General features: G+C 40.7%; 1 protein-coding gene across 3 annotated transcripts; it reads left to right on the top strand.

Annotated features, from left to right (window-relative positions):
* Positions 1-337: 337 nt before the first annotated feature.
* On the top strand, positions 338-18,329 carry LOC6594447 (organic cation transporter protein). Of its 3 annotated transcripts, none has more exons than XM_026994548.1 (7): positions 338-658; positions 15,218-15,520; positions 15,582-15,809; positions 16,206-16,464; positions 16,532-16,949; positions 17,008-17,514; positions 17,576-18,329. In XM_026994548.1, exons 2-7 carry the CDS (start codon positions 15,422-15,424, stop codon positions 17,817-17,819), a joined length of 1,755 nt encoding a protein of 584 aa, XP_026850349.1. In that variant the 5' UTR covers positions 338-658; positions 15,218-15,421; the 3' UTR covers positions 17,820-18,329. The 3 variants fall into 3 exon arrangements, with proteins under 3 accessions (XP_026850349.1, XP_026850348.1, XP_002019912.1); XM_026994547.1 differs by lacking the exon at positions 338-658 and adding an exon at positions 9,431-9,676; XM_002019876.2 differs by lacking the exon at positions 338-658 and adding an exon at positions 12,838-12,940.
* Positions 18,330-18,426: the final 97 nt, after the last annotated feature.

Raw genomic sequence — 18,426 nt, 5'->3', positions numbered from 1 at the left:
TCATGGGGCAATGGCAAGTGGCGCAACAAGCATGCACTTGTGTGCCCCCAAAGCATGAAAAAGTTCCCCCAAAAGTGTGCGCTCTCTCTCTCGTCGGCTGCGCATGAGTCGCATTAATGACGTCACTAGAGAAAAGCGTGTGCACGTTGTCGGGGCGGCACGACGCCTTTCAGCTGTTTTTGCCCGCCAGCCAGCAAGCACATGGCGTTGTCGATGGTGATGGCGGGCCATACAAACAATAAATTTTCATTCGTTTGCCTCGTTTTCCACAGTGCAGAGTGCCGCCGCCGCCGCAGAGAAAAGCCCCGCCGCACGGACAAGCGCTCGCTCGCCCGAGAGTGATACGCGGCATTTGTCTGCTGTCCCATTTATTCGATTCCGGTTTGGTAGAGATTGGCTTTCAGTTTACTTTACGGATTTTCCGAGTCAACAACGCAAGCAGGACCCAACGCCATGCGGGGTTCGATGGCCGTTTGCCGTTTGCTGTTCTCGTTCCCGTTCCCGTTGCCGTTGCCGTTGCCGCTGCAGTTTTCCTCGTTTTTCCGGTTGTTCTGCTGTGGCCAGTGTGCAGTGCCTTCCTGGTGCCTTTCCCTAGGGACTGACTAGTGACCCGGCAGCTTTCCAGCGGGTGTCCATGGGTCAACGCTGAATCTTTTGGGTGAGCTATGACTGCAAAAGCTTCTGCTACTAATTTACTTTTATTATAATCCTAATTAAATGACACGGAAAACGTTTTAGAGCGCTTCAAGTCATGAGGTTCTTTTTTGTGGTTTCCTCACAGCTATCGATTTTTGTAGCCGGCAAAGCTAAGTATTTTCAAGCAAAGAAAACGTGTCGTTTGATCCCTCTACCTCTGCCTCTCCCTATCCATCTGAGGATGTGGGATTTGCGACAGTTGCAGTGTCCTTTGTGTCCTCGGAATGAAAGGAGGAGTGCATAGTTCTTTGTTGTATTGTGACAGCCATGGAAATCCAACTAAGGGCCAACGATACCCATCAAAAGCGTTGACTGCCATCAGCAGCAAAGGGTTCCTTGACCTTCCGCAAGGCTGAAAAACGATACAAAAGAAGAAGAATAAAGGAACAACTTTTGGGGGCGTCCTATCCATTATGTTAATGATGTTGACTATTTTATTGATTTAATAGAAGAAAAACCTCCACTGGAACCATCTGCCACTCTGTGTTCCGAGAAAATTTAATATTATTTCAATAATTACACAAGAGAAGTGCCAGTACCGTGCCCCGCGTGGAAACGCTTAAGCGAAGTCGTTTCAATTATTTACTTGGGATTTGGTTGCCCGCCAGCTGTCGTGGGGGTCGTGGTCTTTAATTACCCTTCGGGTCTATCAACCTCTGACCCTCTTCCTGCTCGGATTACACACTCTGGACTCTGTACACACATGGACTACCTCCTTAAAAGAGTGCTAAATAATGCAAAAACATGTCCTAGTCGTGGGAGGTTGGTTGGCATGCCTGGTATTCGTGTTGTTCTGTTTATTCAGCGCCTGGATCTACTGTTCTGACATTGAATAATGATGTGCTGCTGCTGCCTGCTGCTGCTTCTGCTGATGTTAATGCTTTTGGCAGCATGAATATGAAATGAAATACATTTTGACAACCTTATTCAAGCAAATCCAGTGGGTATAACCTCTTTCTTTTAGTGAACTCTGTTGGAAAAATCACCCATACGACAGGTGTAATGGGTTTCTGCTCCCAAAATTCTCTTTAGGCTTGGGATATTTTATTCTAATGGATTAATCATCAATTAATACATCATATTTAACCTTTCAAATGTCACTTATCAGGCCAGAAACCGCTTGTATCTGAATATTTAGCAATAATTTCATCAAAATTACGTATACGCCATGCTGCTCGAACGGAACATTTCCGGTGAAATAAAATGGGGTGCAAAAAACTGTGCAACAAATTTGCTAATTTAATTTAAATTTCGTACACTTTTGTAAGCATCATCTGTTCAGTAAGTTCTCACATTTTATATATGCCCATTCCTTCCACATTTTATGTATAAAAAATCAAAGACCCAAGCTGAATCCAGCAGAAACCGAACACTAATTGCTTTGATGGGAAAAAACAGAAGCCAAACAAACACAAAACAGGAACCAACAAGTGGAGGATAAATGAATGAATGGATGGATGGAATTTCCTTTTCAGCATGGCAAAGCATAAAAGCAGGAATCCATAGCAACGACTGACGCATGGAATATTTTGTCATAATTTGTGGGGCGGGGGGTCGGGGTCTGGTTCTTCTTTGTATGCAATTTCCTACCCGAAACTTTTCCGTATATATCACCATGCCGCACGCGATTTGCCTGCTTATAAATTATAGCAGTGTCTGCTCTGGCTGTGTATATTGTGACTGTCCTTGAGTTATTCTATAAATAGAATTCCCCCTGCAGAACCCCTCAAAGACAGCGATGTCAAGTTCTATGGACGCACGACAGGAGACCGAGACCTCCTCTCTTCCCTCTTGGATACCAATGGGTGTCCGCTGTGTGTCCGTTTCGTTAGCACAATTGTAAAATATATTAGATTGTAATTTTCACTTCTTATACACCACGCACAATGCTCTCCGATGATTTATTGCCTCTGTTTCTGCGAGTAGTACTCGGACTCCTCTGTTTTTGATTGCCTGGGTGAAAGCCGATCGGGTTTCGGTATAAAACAATATAAGACCCCCTGCCCTGCTACAATCTGCGTCATTCGAAGGCTTAATTAATTTGTTATTTTGCATCGCATTCGCATCCAAATTAGCGGACACATAAATCGAAAGCCGATAAACAGAAAAACCCATCCAAGCATAAGCATAACTAATTTTGATTTAAGTCACACGAATAATTCACAGAGAATTATCCAGAAAAGTTAGAGCTTATTCAATGGTCAGGGAAATTAATTGAATTAAATGAGAAATGGGAACGTTAAACATTAAAAATAAGGATTTCTGTATCACATTTTAAATTAAATTTATGTATCTTCATCTTCCCTCATTCCCTTTGCTTCATTCCTCCATTTTTAAATCATTTTCCCAATCAATTATCTCTTTCAATAGCCAAAATCCTCTTTAATCCCCAGGCATTTCACTTATTTCTTTACTTCCTGAAACCTTCAACCATCAATATTCCCGCTCTTTTCTATCCACAAATCACTTTGAAAGCTACTTCTAATACCTCATTGATACTGTGTGTTGATTGTTAAACAAATTAAACTGATAAGTGTCACACTTTTGAAGGCAAATAACGAACACTTCTTATCAGTGGACATTTGTTTGCTTCAGCAAATAATGAATGATTATAGTAGAATCGAGTGAAAGATGGCAATACAAGAAATACATAGTGTGTATTTCCCAAATTAGTTTTCTAGATCCATACAGAATGATATTGACAAGCGAAACTGTCGTATTTGTTTAATATCGTGTATAATAATTACATACAGATGTTGCAGAAGGCCTTGAATTGATTAAATCAAGGGAAAATGTTACGATATCTAAGCAAGGGCATTCGTTTATCGTCATTATTAGCAATGATATGATGTAGTAGTCTTTTCAAAACTTGAGTTTAATGGTCTAAAAGGATCTAAAGTGCAAATATAGAAACGTGTGCGTCTAATTATATTTATATAGAGGTTGTAGCAACTGCGATGAGAGTCAACAAATGAGTAAGCAGATTCATTGGACGCTGCCAAGAATTCAAAATCCCACGAAAATAAAACATTTCTGAAGCTCAATGTGAAGGTCGTCGCTAGAGATGGCAGCGTGAGTTGATCAGGAAGCAAAATGTCTGATAAGAAATAATTTCCTCAAAGTACAGAGATTCTTTCTCTCTATATATTTTCCATTCCCGAAATTTCTTAGAAACTCAATGTCAATGCGGGCTTCCTATCATGCTCTGATTTACGGGTCACGCGCCCACCTCTAATCAAAGTCCGCGGCAACGTTTTTGCTCTGCCGCCAGGTAGAGTGTTTATCAAAGTTACGCTCTTGCCCGAATGAACGCGGTGAATGCTCTCAAACAAACCGCCGCGCCGCACAAATAATTAAATCAAAAATTGTATTTTGATTTTTGTGTAAAGACTACACAACGGCTGACGTCATCGGTGGGATGGGGGAAACAACAAAACAAAACATAAAAATCAAGCGCAAATTGAACCGGTTCCGTTTGGTTAATTCGAGCAAATATAGCGCATCCACATAAATTATTAACAAAGAACTGCATTAATCAGTTTCCACTACTTATTGCTGCACTACTCTCTCTCTCACCTTTTCGCTGTGCGTGTGCCTGGAATGGGTAGAGACGAGGGTTAATCCTAGTAGCGAAAGATTTTTGGCCTACCTTTCCCCCCTCTCTGGGGTTATTGCGTTGTTTGGTGCAGCGGAGAAAACGCATTGCCGAAATTCTTGTTGCGTAGTTTGTCGAACTCTAAACTGGGGTGGGTTGATCTCAAACGATGCCCTGATATTCCATGGTGCATTTATGCACTTATGCAAGGTAAGGCATCACTTAATATTTTACTAGATCCTCTTTTGTTCTCTTTTTGTCAAGAGAGTACGGTCCTGTGAGATATGCGGCCTCGAAAAACTAGGAAACTTTTACAGGAGAGTTGTGTGAAAAAGCCTCACCTCATTTAAATCAACCTTGCCAACTTCACGCTCTTAATCCATCTCCCTCTCTCAATCTGCACAACCACCACCAACTCCGCAGGCGATCTAAAACGCAGTTTGGCTGCACTCTCTGTCACTCCTTTGAATTACAGGAAAGGAAAACAGCAGCAGCAGACAGCTGAGCGAAAAGCAAAAGACACAAGGAGAGGGAGAGGGAGAGTAAGTGAGCGGCAAAGAACGTGAGAGAGCATTACAAAATAAATTAGAATATGATGGTACCCAGCACTTGCACATTGCAAGGAGGGGTATGTGGGACAGACGTTAATGTGTAAAAGAAAGAGGAGAGGATATAGAATATAGCGTACAGTTGAGAGAAATATGTATGTAAAGTGACCCATATTAAGGTCCACTCTTGATGCTTGGAATACTTTTTACACTATTTCAGCACTTCAGCACTATGACACTTCCTTCCATTACAGGTCATCTGTCAGTCCTTACACTTTCCTTGCTGCGGGTACTTGTTTTAGTTTTTCTTTGCCAAAGTCATGGCCGATATTTTGAATACCTGACGGGCGGCGCGAGCATTGGCGAACACTCAGTCGTACAACGGACGGCACTCACACGGGCAGCAGGCCATACAAAACAGAAAATAAAAAAAAATAGTGTAGCATACTCGTATAGCTAGCACATAGCACACGCGACGCGACGCGACGCGACGCGACGTTCAAAACGGAACGGAACCGTCAAACTGTTGCTGCAGTTCAATGCAAGTGTCGCCACGGTACGGGACGAATGGTAAACCGTAGTGCAGCATTGTATAAGAGGCAACAAACTAACGGCAAATTGATGGGATTTGAGGAAAGGAGAGGTGGAATAGTAAGACGAAGCCATTCTATGCTTAAACAATATCCCAAAGTGCAGTGCTATGAAATTGTGTGTGTGTGTGTAAATTAACAACAATTAATTGACGACAATTGAAGTGCAGTTCGAGCAGGAGACGACAGGCAGCAACAGCAGCTGCAGCAGCAGCATCATGCAAATGGTTTCTCGCAGGCGAGTGGAAAGTTTCCGATTCTCTGTTTCTGTTTCTTTTTCCGTTACGCTTCGTTTTATTTATTTTGCACATTTATTTGGTCGCCAAGTGATTGGGGAGGTCTTATAAATAGCAATTAACGAATTTATGCAATCGTCTGCGCCTGTCATTGTACATACTCGTATATCCTATGTGAAAATGCACGCGGATCGAGGAAACGTTTTCTATTTGGTTTTCCCCTACTTTCCCAGTGCCCCCACGAACTGGTTTCGATTTAGTTTTCTGGATCATGACCAAGACAAACACAAACACACACACACACACACACACACACACACATATATACGTTTCTCTGGCCTTGGCCAATATTATAATAGCAATGTTGGTCCACAAAGTGGCAAAAGTGGCGCTCTAGGGAGGCGAAGGAGGAGCACGAGCGCGAACACTTTGAAATGTCAATGGGGTTTCCGCTGCTGTGTGCACAGTTTCCCCTGAGAAGAAGAGACTTTAAAGACTCGAAAATGGGAAAGTTTATTGTGGGACAAGGAGCTGACGGAACTCATTAAAGAAAAATCTAATCTAAGGGGGAAAGGACGGAAATACTTTGTTTTCTGCTTTACTACGAAGCCTATTAATTCGATTAGATAGAATGAAGCTCTTCCCAATTATCAATCAGTTCTTTAAGTAGATACAACTTGAACTTACGAGCCATCATCATCAGATTTAGAGTGCTACCCAAGAAATTATAGGTGAAAGGAAACGCACTGATCGGCGGGGAACTATTATCTTGGACGTCTACGACTGGGGAACCAGTTGGATCTGGTATATTATTTTATATGCATATACTCGTACAGATGATAATCTCGATTGCTTTCGTGGAAGCAATCTCCTTGGACTGATCTCATAACTCGTTTCGGAATCGCTGAGATTTGTAACTGGTTTCCTAGACAGCCACCAGCCCCCCATGGACTAATGACATTTGACCGATACGATGCCAAACTCTAATTCAGAGGAGTGTCAGGCCAGGGGGTACTCCATCCATAATGATTGATGCCTGAGGTTTGCAGTGAACTTGTTTTTTCTGGATCCAACAATTATGCGCATAGCTTAAAGAACAAACAAACAAATTGAACTCTAAAAAAAATACAAAAAAGTTTTGTCACGTTTTTGACTCATTTATTTTCAATGATAAAAACTCATAGATTTCTATATGTCTGTGTGTGCGTGTGGCACTGTTTTTTCCGCAAACGATAAACAAATATATTATATAAATTGTTAATGCCGGAGACGTCAGGCGCCCATTAAAAATCGGGTCTCTCTTGCGTCCCAAATGTTTTGCACTATTTTTATTTGTGTTCAAAGAAGAGTTGTCCAACGTGTTTGCTGCCCCCCTCCCAAACGATCGAAAGTGTCTCCACCGACTGTAAAATGTTAATGGGGGTCTGGTCTGGGTGTGGGGTCTGTTTTTGTCTGTCTGTTGTCTGGCAATCAGCTGTTGTGCGCGCACGAACATGATTCAAAAGGTAAACCTTTGTTTATGTCGATCTCGATCCGATTCATACCAGTTTCGGATGTTCTCTGTTTTTATGGGGGTACTGGGGTACCGGGTACTCGTACCCCCCTCTGATTAATTTGTTGTGGAATATTTCCAATGTTTATGCTGGCGGTACAGTCACAGCAGCATCGCATCGATCGCCCCATGCTAAAGGGTTGGGTGCGGGTCTGCGTCGGCTGTCGCTTATGACATCATTTGCATAGTGCCCTGCCCGTAGGATCAATTGTCTCCTGACTCGACACTTTCATTCGTTCATTCATCGATTTGTTTATGCAATAATTGATTGTTTGTTTGTTGTTTTTTGAGTTTGAGTCTGCGGCTTTCTTTCTTTTTCTAGCGAAATAAATTTCAAGGCTTGCGAGGAGGTTTCGTGTGTGTTTGTCGTTGGGTCAATGAAACTTTGGGCGGAAAGTTTTCAGGAAATGATCCAAGAATCTCAAGATGGAATTTGAAAGGTTTTTGACTGGTATTTTTTACATATAGAATGATATTTCCTGTTCTTTAGGGGAATAGCTATTTATAATCCTAATAGGAAATATATAGAAATTCATGGGATTTTGGGTAGAATTATAAGGAATAATTGCAACAATGATTATGTGGCTATCGCTTTCTGGGATTTTTTTTGAATTGTTGTATATTTCATGGTCTTTGAAGGAACTTTTATCAAACCTACAGAATTATCTTCTTTGGAAGCAATTCGAGACTAATAAACCTGAGATAGAGATAGTAATAAATACAGATACACATTCTGGATAGAGCAAAGAACAGAAAAAGTGATTACCCCGCCACTTGTTGCTGATTATTGGAACAATGTTGTGTGGGTAAGACCAATCTCCAGAGGGTAATGGGGTTACTAGAGAAATGATATTTCGTTCTTTTGTAGACCGAAAGAAGCTGAAGAAGAACGAGACCGAGCATTGCTGACGCCATTTGTCGGGCGATGCGAGCATACGAGAATGTACGAATATTGTACATATAGTTCGCTGTATGGCTGTACGAGTCATGAATTCGAATGCCTCGAATGCCTCGAATGTGGCTCGTAATTGGTTACAACTGACACAAACCAGTCTGGTTCGGATGGGCCAACAGCACCCGACTCAACGATGACTTTGACCAGAAACAGAGAGAGAACCAAGCGAGCAAGAACGAGAGCCATGTAGAGAAAGGGGAAGGCTGGGAGTGCTTTATCAATGTTTTTGCCCGGTGTGTGTCCTCTTATCAGTGGGAGGGATCTTTTGCGGGGGGATTTCTCAGTGTTGCCAACGATTTTCCATGGAAGAATTTTGTTCCGGTTAAGGGTTAAGGCGAGTGCTATATCTAATCTAAGCGTAATTCGTGCAAATTTTGAGTGTTATGTTCGGCATGAAAATAGTTGAATGTTGGATCTTTTGTATCTGTAGAATTATAGAGAGCTAAAAGCCTTGTGGACCGTGGACTTTTGGATGGTAAAGATATATCTGTAGATAGTAGAAAATATTGTTTATAGCAGTACTTTGAGATCTTTAAATATTGGTTCTTTTTTATGATTGACCCGCATTTGAATCGCATTTAAATCCCATCTCCGTCCGTCACCCCTACCTCCCTGAATCATATTCCCCCTCTGATAATTGTTTTTGTCACTTTTATTTATGTTTCCATGGGGCCTTAATTGATGCCAACAGTTCTGTATGCATTCATATCTATTTATAATGGAATAATAATAACCCCGCAAGCAAACAAACAAAAGAAATGGTGTCATAAAAGATTAATCAGCGAACATTTGAATCAATTGAGAAATTGGATCTGTTGCGAGTATTTCTTATCTGCTGGAGAGTCACGTCACCCTATTGCCAAGCAAAAGACTTGCATGTGCATGTCCGTAATGGAAGAAAGAGAGAGTGGGAGTTGAAACAAAGACAGAGAAAGAGGCGGGTCTATGGCTGCAAGCGAAAGGGATAACATATCTACTACTCCAATCAGAGAGAGCATCAGAGAGACAGCACCACTGACGTTTGCTGTTTTGCACTGAGAGAGAGAGACGTTTGTTCTGCTGCTTGGCAAGAGAGCGCGCCACCGTCGCTTTGGTTCTTCTTTAAAGAGAGTGCAGTGTAAACCTTTACCATTTACAAGTACATTTACAGCTCTCAGGCAGAGACCAGGCAGAGGAGGCACACGCGAAAGCGTTTAAAACCGCACACATTCGTTGAACTTGAAGTCAAACCGTTTTCAATTGTCGTCACGCGAGCAGCAGCGGCAGCGACAGCAAACGCAGCAACAAGATCAAGCGTGCAGGAACAGCTGTTCGCGCGCGAGAGTGAGAGAGTGTGGGAGGGAGCGTTGTTGCTTTTGCTCTCGCCAGCTTTCGCCCCGCGACAGGAACCGCCACAGCAGCAGAAACAGCTGCAAATACAGCGGAATCAACCATAAATCCACCTCAAAAATCAACGCAAAATGTGATTGTTCATAATAGATACTAAAATATTATACTATAATTAGTAAGTTCAATCTTTGATTACTATTATTATAAAAAAAAAACATTTTCGAAATATTTCGCAAGTTTGTGTGAAAATAAAGCACCAGCAGACCACAACAACACGACATTTGTGGGTCGAATTTAAAGTTTTTGTGAATTTGAAAGATTTTGAGTGCTATAAAAAGATAAGCCGCGATTCAAGGACCTTAACTGTGGGACTTCCGAAAGTGTTTTTGGGCAGAAAATATGAGAAAAAGGTATTAAAAGTGCTGAAATACAAGACAACATTCAATAAATCTCTTCAATAGTCAAAGATTTTCTCCTTTGTTTGCTTTTGCTCCAAAATAAATCTTCAGCTATAGTTAAAATGGGCTTAACACCTTTGCATAAGCATAATCTATTCGTTATTTGTATTGATTTATTAAATTAATACACAGCCAAAGAGTTAACGCCTTTTGGAGTTTTTGTGCACTTGTTGTTGTTTCTTCAAGTAGGTGTAAAAGTTAGATAGGGAGTGTAAATACGATGATTGTAGGAGCAGATCAGCCAAAAGTTGAGCCAAAGATTAGTCATATATACAATGAAATTCAATGAAAATCCCCTCCAGTATAAGCTTCGGATAACATGTCGCATGAGTAATATGGCGATTGTCTCAAGAATTTCCCTAGAAAAAAGAGTTGTGCGGCTAGGGCTTTTCTTTGTTCTTTTGTTGTCTCTCGTAGACAAAGAAAAATGCAAGGGTAATGTTTATATTGGTATGTATATTTCCCCCCGATGATCCATTAAATCCATTAAGTAGCAAAAAGTACAGTTGCCGCAGAAAAGAGCGAAGCACGTGTTTGGTGAGGGGAAAGTGCGATATGGCATTGACTTTTGGATCCACTACGCCACGCACTACTCACAGTCATGATCGTATTCGTTCGAGTACTACTCCCTCGTTAGCACATTCCCCTCCCCTCCCCACCCCTCTCCACTAAACCGCAGACCCCAAAAATTGTCCCATATGCCTGCGGCTGCCGCTGCTGCTTGAGTGCTCCGATGTCTGCCGCCTTTGGGCCATTATCTAATCGCAGTAGTAGTAGGTTTCCCTCTTTTTGTTGCCTCGCCAAAAGTTTATTGGCTTATAATTGCATTAGATCATTACACCTGAGCTTTGATTTCCGATTATTGCTGCGTTATTTATGGCTTTCTGTACTTTATCTACCAGATGTTGAAGAGTCTTATACATTTACTCGATTTCTAATTCAGAGAAAGTTATTTTTGGAACACTGAAAAGGTAATATTCCCTTTTCAGCGCTATATTATTATAGCTCTTTTCTTGGGGCTTGAACAAATAATTGCCTTAAGAGTTTCCATTATAATTCTCTAATCATTTGAAGGTTTTAAAATGACAGCATACTTTCTTTATTATCTATTAAATATAAGATTAGTTTTCTTAAAGATGATCTTAAATAAATTCTTTGACAATTGTCCGCTTTTTGTTGCTTGAAATTGTACAAATAATTCGATTATATTTCGGTTAAATTTCGCTTTAAATTTGCTTTATATTCGGCTTATCTTCGATGTCTCCGGTAAGTACATAAATGTTTTCCGTTTTCTCCCCAATACTCTCAAGATTATGCTTCGATTGGGGTTCGCTTAAGGTTCGCCAAAGTTTCGTTTCAACTTGGAAATTCTTCATAAGGAGCCCCCACATGTATCGCCACCTCTAATCTCCTTTCCTTCAAAACCCAAAAGTCGATTGCCAGCATTCAAATTTGTTTTTGATTTAAACTTTAAGATAACACAATGTTTAAAAATATTTATTCAAGACCAAGATGTCTTCTCCCACCCCAAGCCCACAACAAAGTGGTTCTATGCTTAGTCTCTAACTAAATAAAGATGGTTTGTTTATTTACCCGTTGCTCAAGGCAGTAGCTTTGCGGTTTTGTGACAGCCAATTTGTCAACTGTTTTCGCTGGCGCCGGCTACCCCAAGAAACCGCAGTTAAACAACAACAAAAAAACCAGCAAAAAAGAAAGCGACCTCAAAAAAGTCCCAAAATAAGAGAGCAATAATTAATAAAGCAATAAATGTTACAAAATGGCCAGCTAATGCACGTTTAGTATAAACAATTAGCAAAATATTCAGACCATGAATCAGCCCAAAGGAATATCCGCTTTTAGAAAGATACTCGTATATAATCGTAGGATATATCCAGTGACTTCTATTATTGTGAGCAGAAATTGCCTAATCTTCAGGCCAAAAATCGAAGCAAAAGATTAACCGCAAGAAACGCAAAAACGTAACTTATTTATAGGGCAACTAAATAAAAGACGACTCATCCGATTCGTACTTTGAATTTGTTTAAACAATTAGCAGGGCAATTTCCTTCATGGCAGAGACTCAAGAGATTTAGAGATCACAAGGGTTCGTTCGTTCGTTGGGATGTACATGGGGGATATATGTAGGGGGATATGGGGATGTAAATCAAATCGAAATCGTATCGAATCCAATCAAGTATACGCCTTGTGCCCCGTGTGTGTGGTGCTCGTAAAAATCAAGACTCGAGTTTGCTTTTCACAGCTTTTGAAATTAATTATGACCCGTGTCTTGTCACAGCCCCTCCCCATCCCCCTCCCCCCCCCCAGACCGTCCCTCTACTTATCCACTCTCCGCGGAACGCTCTCTGAGCGTGTTCGAGAACAGCTGTTTGGCATTTTTTAATAAACAATCGAGTCGGCATTTGGCAGTTCAGTCTGTGAGGAGCATTCGGTGGATACACAACGCACCATCGCATCGCATCGAACGTACTACGACGCTCTAGATTGTACCGTCGGCCGCCGACAAAACGGGCCTAAACGGGTGCCCCTCACATACATAATTCGGCAAAAACATAAAACAAAACAGACAACAAAAAAACGGGGAAAACTATAAAAACAATACTCATTCGGTTGTGAGTGCCTGTGTGCGTTTTCCGGGACAAACAAATCACTGAAGAATTACTCGAAAATAGCAGAACAAACATCAAAGTTTTTCATCAGTTTTGATCCGTGCGTTCCTTGAACTTTATAATATAGAATCTCTAAAGATATACATATACGTATATGTGGATTGTATTTTGAAAGAGATAAACATTAAGTGACAGGGAAATTCTCTTGTTTCTACGCTGCAAGAATTTTGTTTTCAAATTAAACAACATTCAATTTTTGGCTGCTTCGCTTTGGGCGGATCGTTCGTAAACAACAACACTTTGTGGAAACAACCAAATGAAGAGAAGAGTTTTCCTATTCCCATGAATATTAAGGTAATTACAGAAGATGATTCTTGAAGGAAATGTTTAAATATTTTATCATCTTTTAAAGTTTTATCTTAATTGAATTTTGTTGATAAGTGAAACTTGTGCCAAAGATTAAGTGCATTCCTTGGGCCATAGAATGACTCGTTAAGTGATAAATTATGGATAATCTGTTGTGTAATTTTTATCTTTAAAGTTTACCCAAGACTTTCTTTGGGGCCCACTTTGTGTTTTAGTGTATTATTAATGCAAACGGATTAAATAATTAAAGGTGCAACTAAGTGGACAACTAAAACAAAGTTGGAACACATTGTGTGGCAGGGAATCTTTGGGTACAAATGGGGTCAGTCTTTTTGGATTTTAAGCAGAATTTTCTATAATATTTCTAAGGGAAGTTCTCCTTTATAGAAGTCCATTTTTAAATGCTGGAACTGGAATAAAGTGTGACAAAATATTCATCGAAAGGGTATCTTTGGAAAAATAAATTATAAGAACTATGGATGATTTTTCATGGATTTTCTCGAGGGTTTCCATCAAATATTTTGCTCACCCTTTGAATAGTTTTCCTATTTTTGTACCCAAAGAATAGATATAGAGCTTCCCTAGCAATATTTCTGCAAAATGTGGTACAGTTTATATCATATTCTAAGAATTTTACTTAAGCAGCCGTAAAGCAATTAGTTTATGCTTGGAAAACCTTGAAAAACCCAACATTAAACGTGATTTGGTTTGTGTAATCAGAAGAAACCTTGGAAATCTTTTCATTTATTCAACAAAAGCAACAAAATGTTGTTTCAGTTCTTGGGAGAGAACTTGGGGCTGCGCGTGGCACTACGAATGGAAGGGAGCTCCAAATGGAGGGGAGATCGGCAAACCAGTTGCATTTAACCGAAAAAATACATATATGCATATAAAGCTTTCGAAAATTGTATTTATTTATTTTAGTTGTAAGAACAAACAAAAAAAAAACCGTGCCATGCAAAAACAGAAAAAAAACGAAAGCGTAAAAAACACAAATGTATTCCTAGAAAAAAAAAAACAGAAAGAGTGTGATTCCATTTCCATCGACACGTGCTCTCCCAGGGGGCTCTAGAGCCCCTATTGAACGTCGATTTGGTGCTACTTGACAACAGTCTGCTCCCCAGAACACAGTCTCTGCGATTAGTCAGCGATCCACTACTCTATATATTTTTAGTAGTTTTTGTGTGTGCTTTTTTTTTTATCTAAACGAACGTCTATATAAATATTTGTGCCCAGTGATAAGCCAGCCAGCCAGCCAGCCAGCCAGCCGACTGTTTGCTGAGCGGTTGTAAGTGATGAAATTTGACCTTAATTTCAGTTCATTCAACAAGCCATGCCACACAGGACACACATGCCGCACATGCCACACGCTTGGGCTAACTTTTGGGTGTTATCTTTGGGATTAGCATACGGTAGTCACTGGTTAACTTATAGCCCAATCATTGATTGGATACGATCCTAATCGTTCTTCCCATATGTTTTTTTGTACGTAAGGAGTGGGGGAAATACGTTTTTCCTATTGTTTTTCTCGCTAATGGAACGATCCAAGTGTTAAATGAATCTATTTATTTGTGGATGACATTTCTATTGCCCTTTCAGAGCAATTAGCGAGCGAAAAACGTGGACTCGATAACAAATAAAAAACAATAGTTGTTGAGTCTGAAAAAAGGGTTATTAGATCATTGTTCCTAGACATTGCAATGATTTCTCATGATTTTCCTTGAAGAACTAAAATGATGAAACTGTAGTTTGTCTAAAAGTGATAAAAGTTTCCCTCATTTCCAAGTTTTTTCCATTTTTCCAATGATTTTCCATGCAAATTAGGACAGAAAACATAAAATTTCTATAAAAATGTGGAAAACTATACAAATCATCCGAAATGAAATGTATTTCCTTTCCCTAATTACCTTATATTGTATAATTTATGTGGATTTCCGTTTAATTACCTCATAATTGAATTGATTTTCCACGAAAAGAGGAAAGATATTTTGGAATTAGCTGGCAGCTATTCGCTTTTCTTTGCTTTCTAATCGCGATTTCTTCAATCAAAATTTAGTTTATATTTTTTTTGGATTTATTTTTGGTATGCATTTAATTAATTTCTTTGTCTGCCAAGCGTCGCATATAAATGTTGTTTATTTTGAAGCGATTATCTTATCTAAATGCATCCCAAAAAAAAACAAAATATCTTGCATCTGTATCTAAAATATATCTAAATGAAATAGCCGTTCAATGACCTTTTATATATATTTCCATATCTTTCAGACAAAGCCAAAGGAACAAATGTGATTTGTGATAAAAGCCAATGTGAAGTCCACTGGCATTTCCCCCACCCACAAAAACAACAAAAACAAACACAAAACAGCAACAGGAACGTCACAACAACTACGTCACAGGCTCACGATACCCTGCACATCATTAAGAGTACAAATAAAACCCCAAGGATTACCCATTTAATTGAATTTCAATATGGATTTCGATCAGATTTTGGCCAAATGTGGCGATTTCAATCGCTATCAATTCATGATTCTTGCCCTTTTTGGCTTTATCAATATCATCGTATCGATGGTAGGTAATGCTTTGCTCTTTTGAAGATAACTTCTAATGATATTTGGATCTATTCTTCCAGCATTACTTTACCCAGACAGTCATTAGTTTTGTGCCAGATCATTGGTGCTATCACGATAAGTTGGTGAATATGACCTACAAGGAGATTGCCGATATCTATGCCCAGTTCGAGGAACCCTCGTGCACACGCCTGGAGGATATCAACGGCCATAATGCCACTGTCAGCCAGGAAAAGTGCGAGAGATGGATCTATAACTATGATTTTGGTTATAGATCAATGAACACAGAGGTAAGAGGGCCAATTAAGTAAAGATCTACTAAAGATCAATTTCCATGGAAATCATCTTTCAATAGACACAATTTTCACAAAAGATAACCTCTAGACATCAATTGAAGTGATGATCAGCTTTACTAAGACTAAATTAGTGTAAGATCCACTAAGTTGGAGATCCCTGGAGACCAATTGAATAAATAGAGATAAACTTCCTCATACTTAAATAAAAATCATCTTTCAAAAGAAAATCAATATTAAATAAAGATTATCTTGGCATTAAATCCATTTTCTAGGGATTATCCCATGAAGATCACAATTGAAGAAGATTAACCCATTCTAGATAATACCTATAGATATTTTTTTATAGTGCACATACCATTTTAACGATCCTTTCCCTTCGTTTTCCTTTAGTTAAATTGGGTTTGTGATTCCGCCTACAAGGCACGCATTGGCCAGTCGCTGTTCTTCATTGGATCCGTCGTGGGCACGCTCTTCTATGGCCTCCTCTCCGACAAAATAGGACGCGTCCCAGCGTTGATTCTCTCAAATTTCTGTGGCTTTGCCGGTGACTTTTCCACGATCTTCACGAAGAGTGTAGGCACCTTTACACTCTGCAGATTTATATCTGGATTGGCAGCAGACACGAACTTCTATCTCATGTACATTATAGGTAGGAATCACAGCTAAATGAATGAATGAATCAAACATGAATCTAACGTGAATCTTCCCCTGTGCAGTGCTCGAATATATACGCCCCAGCATGAGGACATTGGGTCTCAATATGGCCGTGGGTCTGTTCTACTGTATGGGTCTCGTGTTCACCCCTTGGCTGGCGGTACTCGCGGGCCATTGGCAGATCTACCTCGCCTGCACCTCGCTGCCCATCCTCCTGGTGGTGCTGTACTATTTCGTGGTGCAGGAGAGCGCCCAGTGGCTGGTGACGCGCAACGACATCGATGGGGCCATCGTGCGGCTAAAGCGCGTGGCAAAGTTCAATGGATGTCGCGTGACCCAGGCGGAGTTCGATGAGTTCCGACGCCACTGCCAGATGACTCGCGAGATGCAGGGCGGCGATGAGAAGAAGACTGCAACGCTATTGGACATGTTCCGAACGCCGCGAATGCGCAAGAATACGCTTATACTGTTCTTCAAGAGGTAGGCTATAAGATATATACCATTTGATATATCAAGGAATGATAATCCTTCTTTACAGCATGGTTATCACTCTCTGCTATGATGCCGTCTCTCGAAATGTCGAGGGCATGGGCATTTCGCCGTTCATCATGTTCTCGCTAAGTGCGTTGGCCGTGCTGCCTTCCAGTATACTCCTCGTCCTGCTGCAGGACCGCATTGGACGCAAGGGCATGGCTTCGGGCTCCCTGCTGGTGGGTGGCCTCTTCACGGCCGCCGCTGGCATAGCCATCGCGTACCAGCAGCACAACCACAATGCCATACTCCTTGCCTGCCTCACGATTGCCGCTAGGTTTGGTGTGGCCATCTCCTACGAATCGGGCTCCCAGTACGCCACGGAGCTCATTCCCACGTGTGTGAGGGGACAGGGTGTGGCCGCCGTGCATGTGGCAGGGTTTGCGGCATCCTTCCTGGCGCCCTACATCCTCTGGCTGGGAACCTTCTTCAAGGCGGCGCCATCGATCATTCTGGGAGTGCTGTTCTTTGCGGGATCCTTTGTGTGCCTTTTGCTGCCAGAGACACTGAATAGGTGAGTGGATTTAATGGAGTATTTAACAGGAATGTATCTAAATATCGTACCTTTTTTGCAGGAGCCTACCCACCACCATCGAGGAGGGCGAGGTCTTTGGCAAGGGCGAGCGCATGTTCGATTTCCCGTGCCTCCAGCACAACCACGACGACGACGAGGAGGCCGACTCGGCGCTGGAGAAGTACAAGCGTAAGCATTCGCTGATCGATGCCAAGCAAATGGAGTCCTCATCGAATGGCAAGCGCAAGCAGTCCCTCATCGATGCCGATCGCGAGGAGCAGGCCCTCAAGGATGCCAAGCACTGAAAGAGCAAGGAATGGATTGTCGTTTCATTTAGTTTTTAGTCTAGCTAAACAATTGTATTTGCCTCTAAAATCCTACTCCCCCCAACAATTGCCTACGCAAAAGCATTGTGGTGTGCTCAAAAGCCTTTTCTTATATAGAGATTTATATATATACATACTATATCTTTAATCTACAAAAAACCTCTAGCTTGTAACTTTTCTAGAACGTAGAACATTGTTTTTTCCAAAAGCTCCCATTGTGTATAAGAACGGAATCGTATAGTTAACACTTAAGCGGCACAAACATCACTTAAAATGAAACAATTTTTGAATACTTAATCCTAAGAATTTTTCATATGTAAATACATAATTGTGTAAGCCTCCTTCCCTCCCCTAACTATTCAATATTCACTTCATATTATTTTTTTTGATTTCGATCTTTAATCAAAATGGAAACAAAAGTATCGTCTAAAGAAAACTGATAATAATTATATATCTACTATATAGAGAATCAAAAAAACCTATAAAAAATCGTATAAAATATACAATGCAAAAATAATTTAAAAGAACAAAAAAATGATAGCCAGAGTTTGCTTTTGGGAAGAGTGTTTTTATTCCCGATATTCGA

Source organism: Drosophila persimilis, unplaced genomic scaffold (assembly GCF_003286085.1).
Source record: "Drosophila persimilis strain 14011-0111.01,24,50 unplaced genomic scaffold, DperRS2 tig00003933-arrow-pilon, whole genome shotgun sequence".
NCBI lineage: Eukaryota > Metazoa > Arthropoda > Insecta > Diptera > Drosophilidae > Drosophila > Drosophila persimilis.
This window is presented reverse-complemented; position numbering and strand designations above follow the sequence as displayed.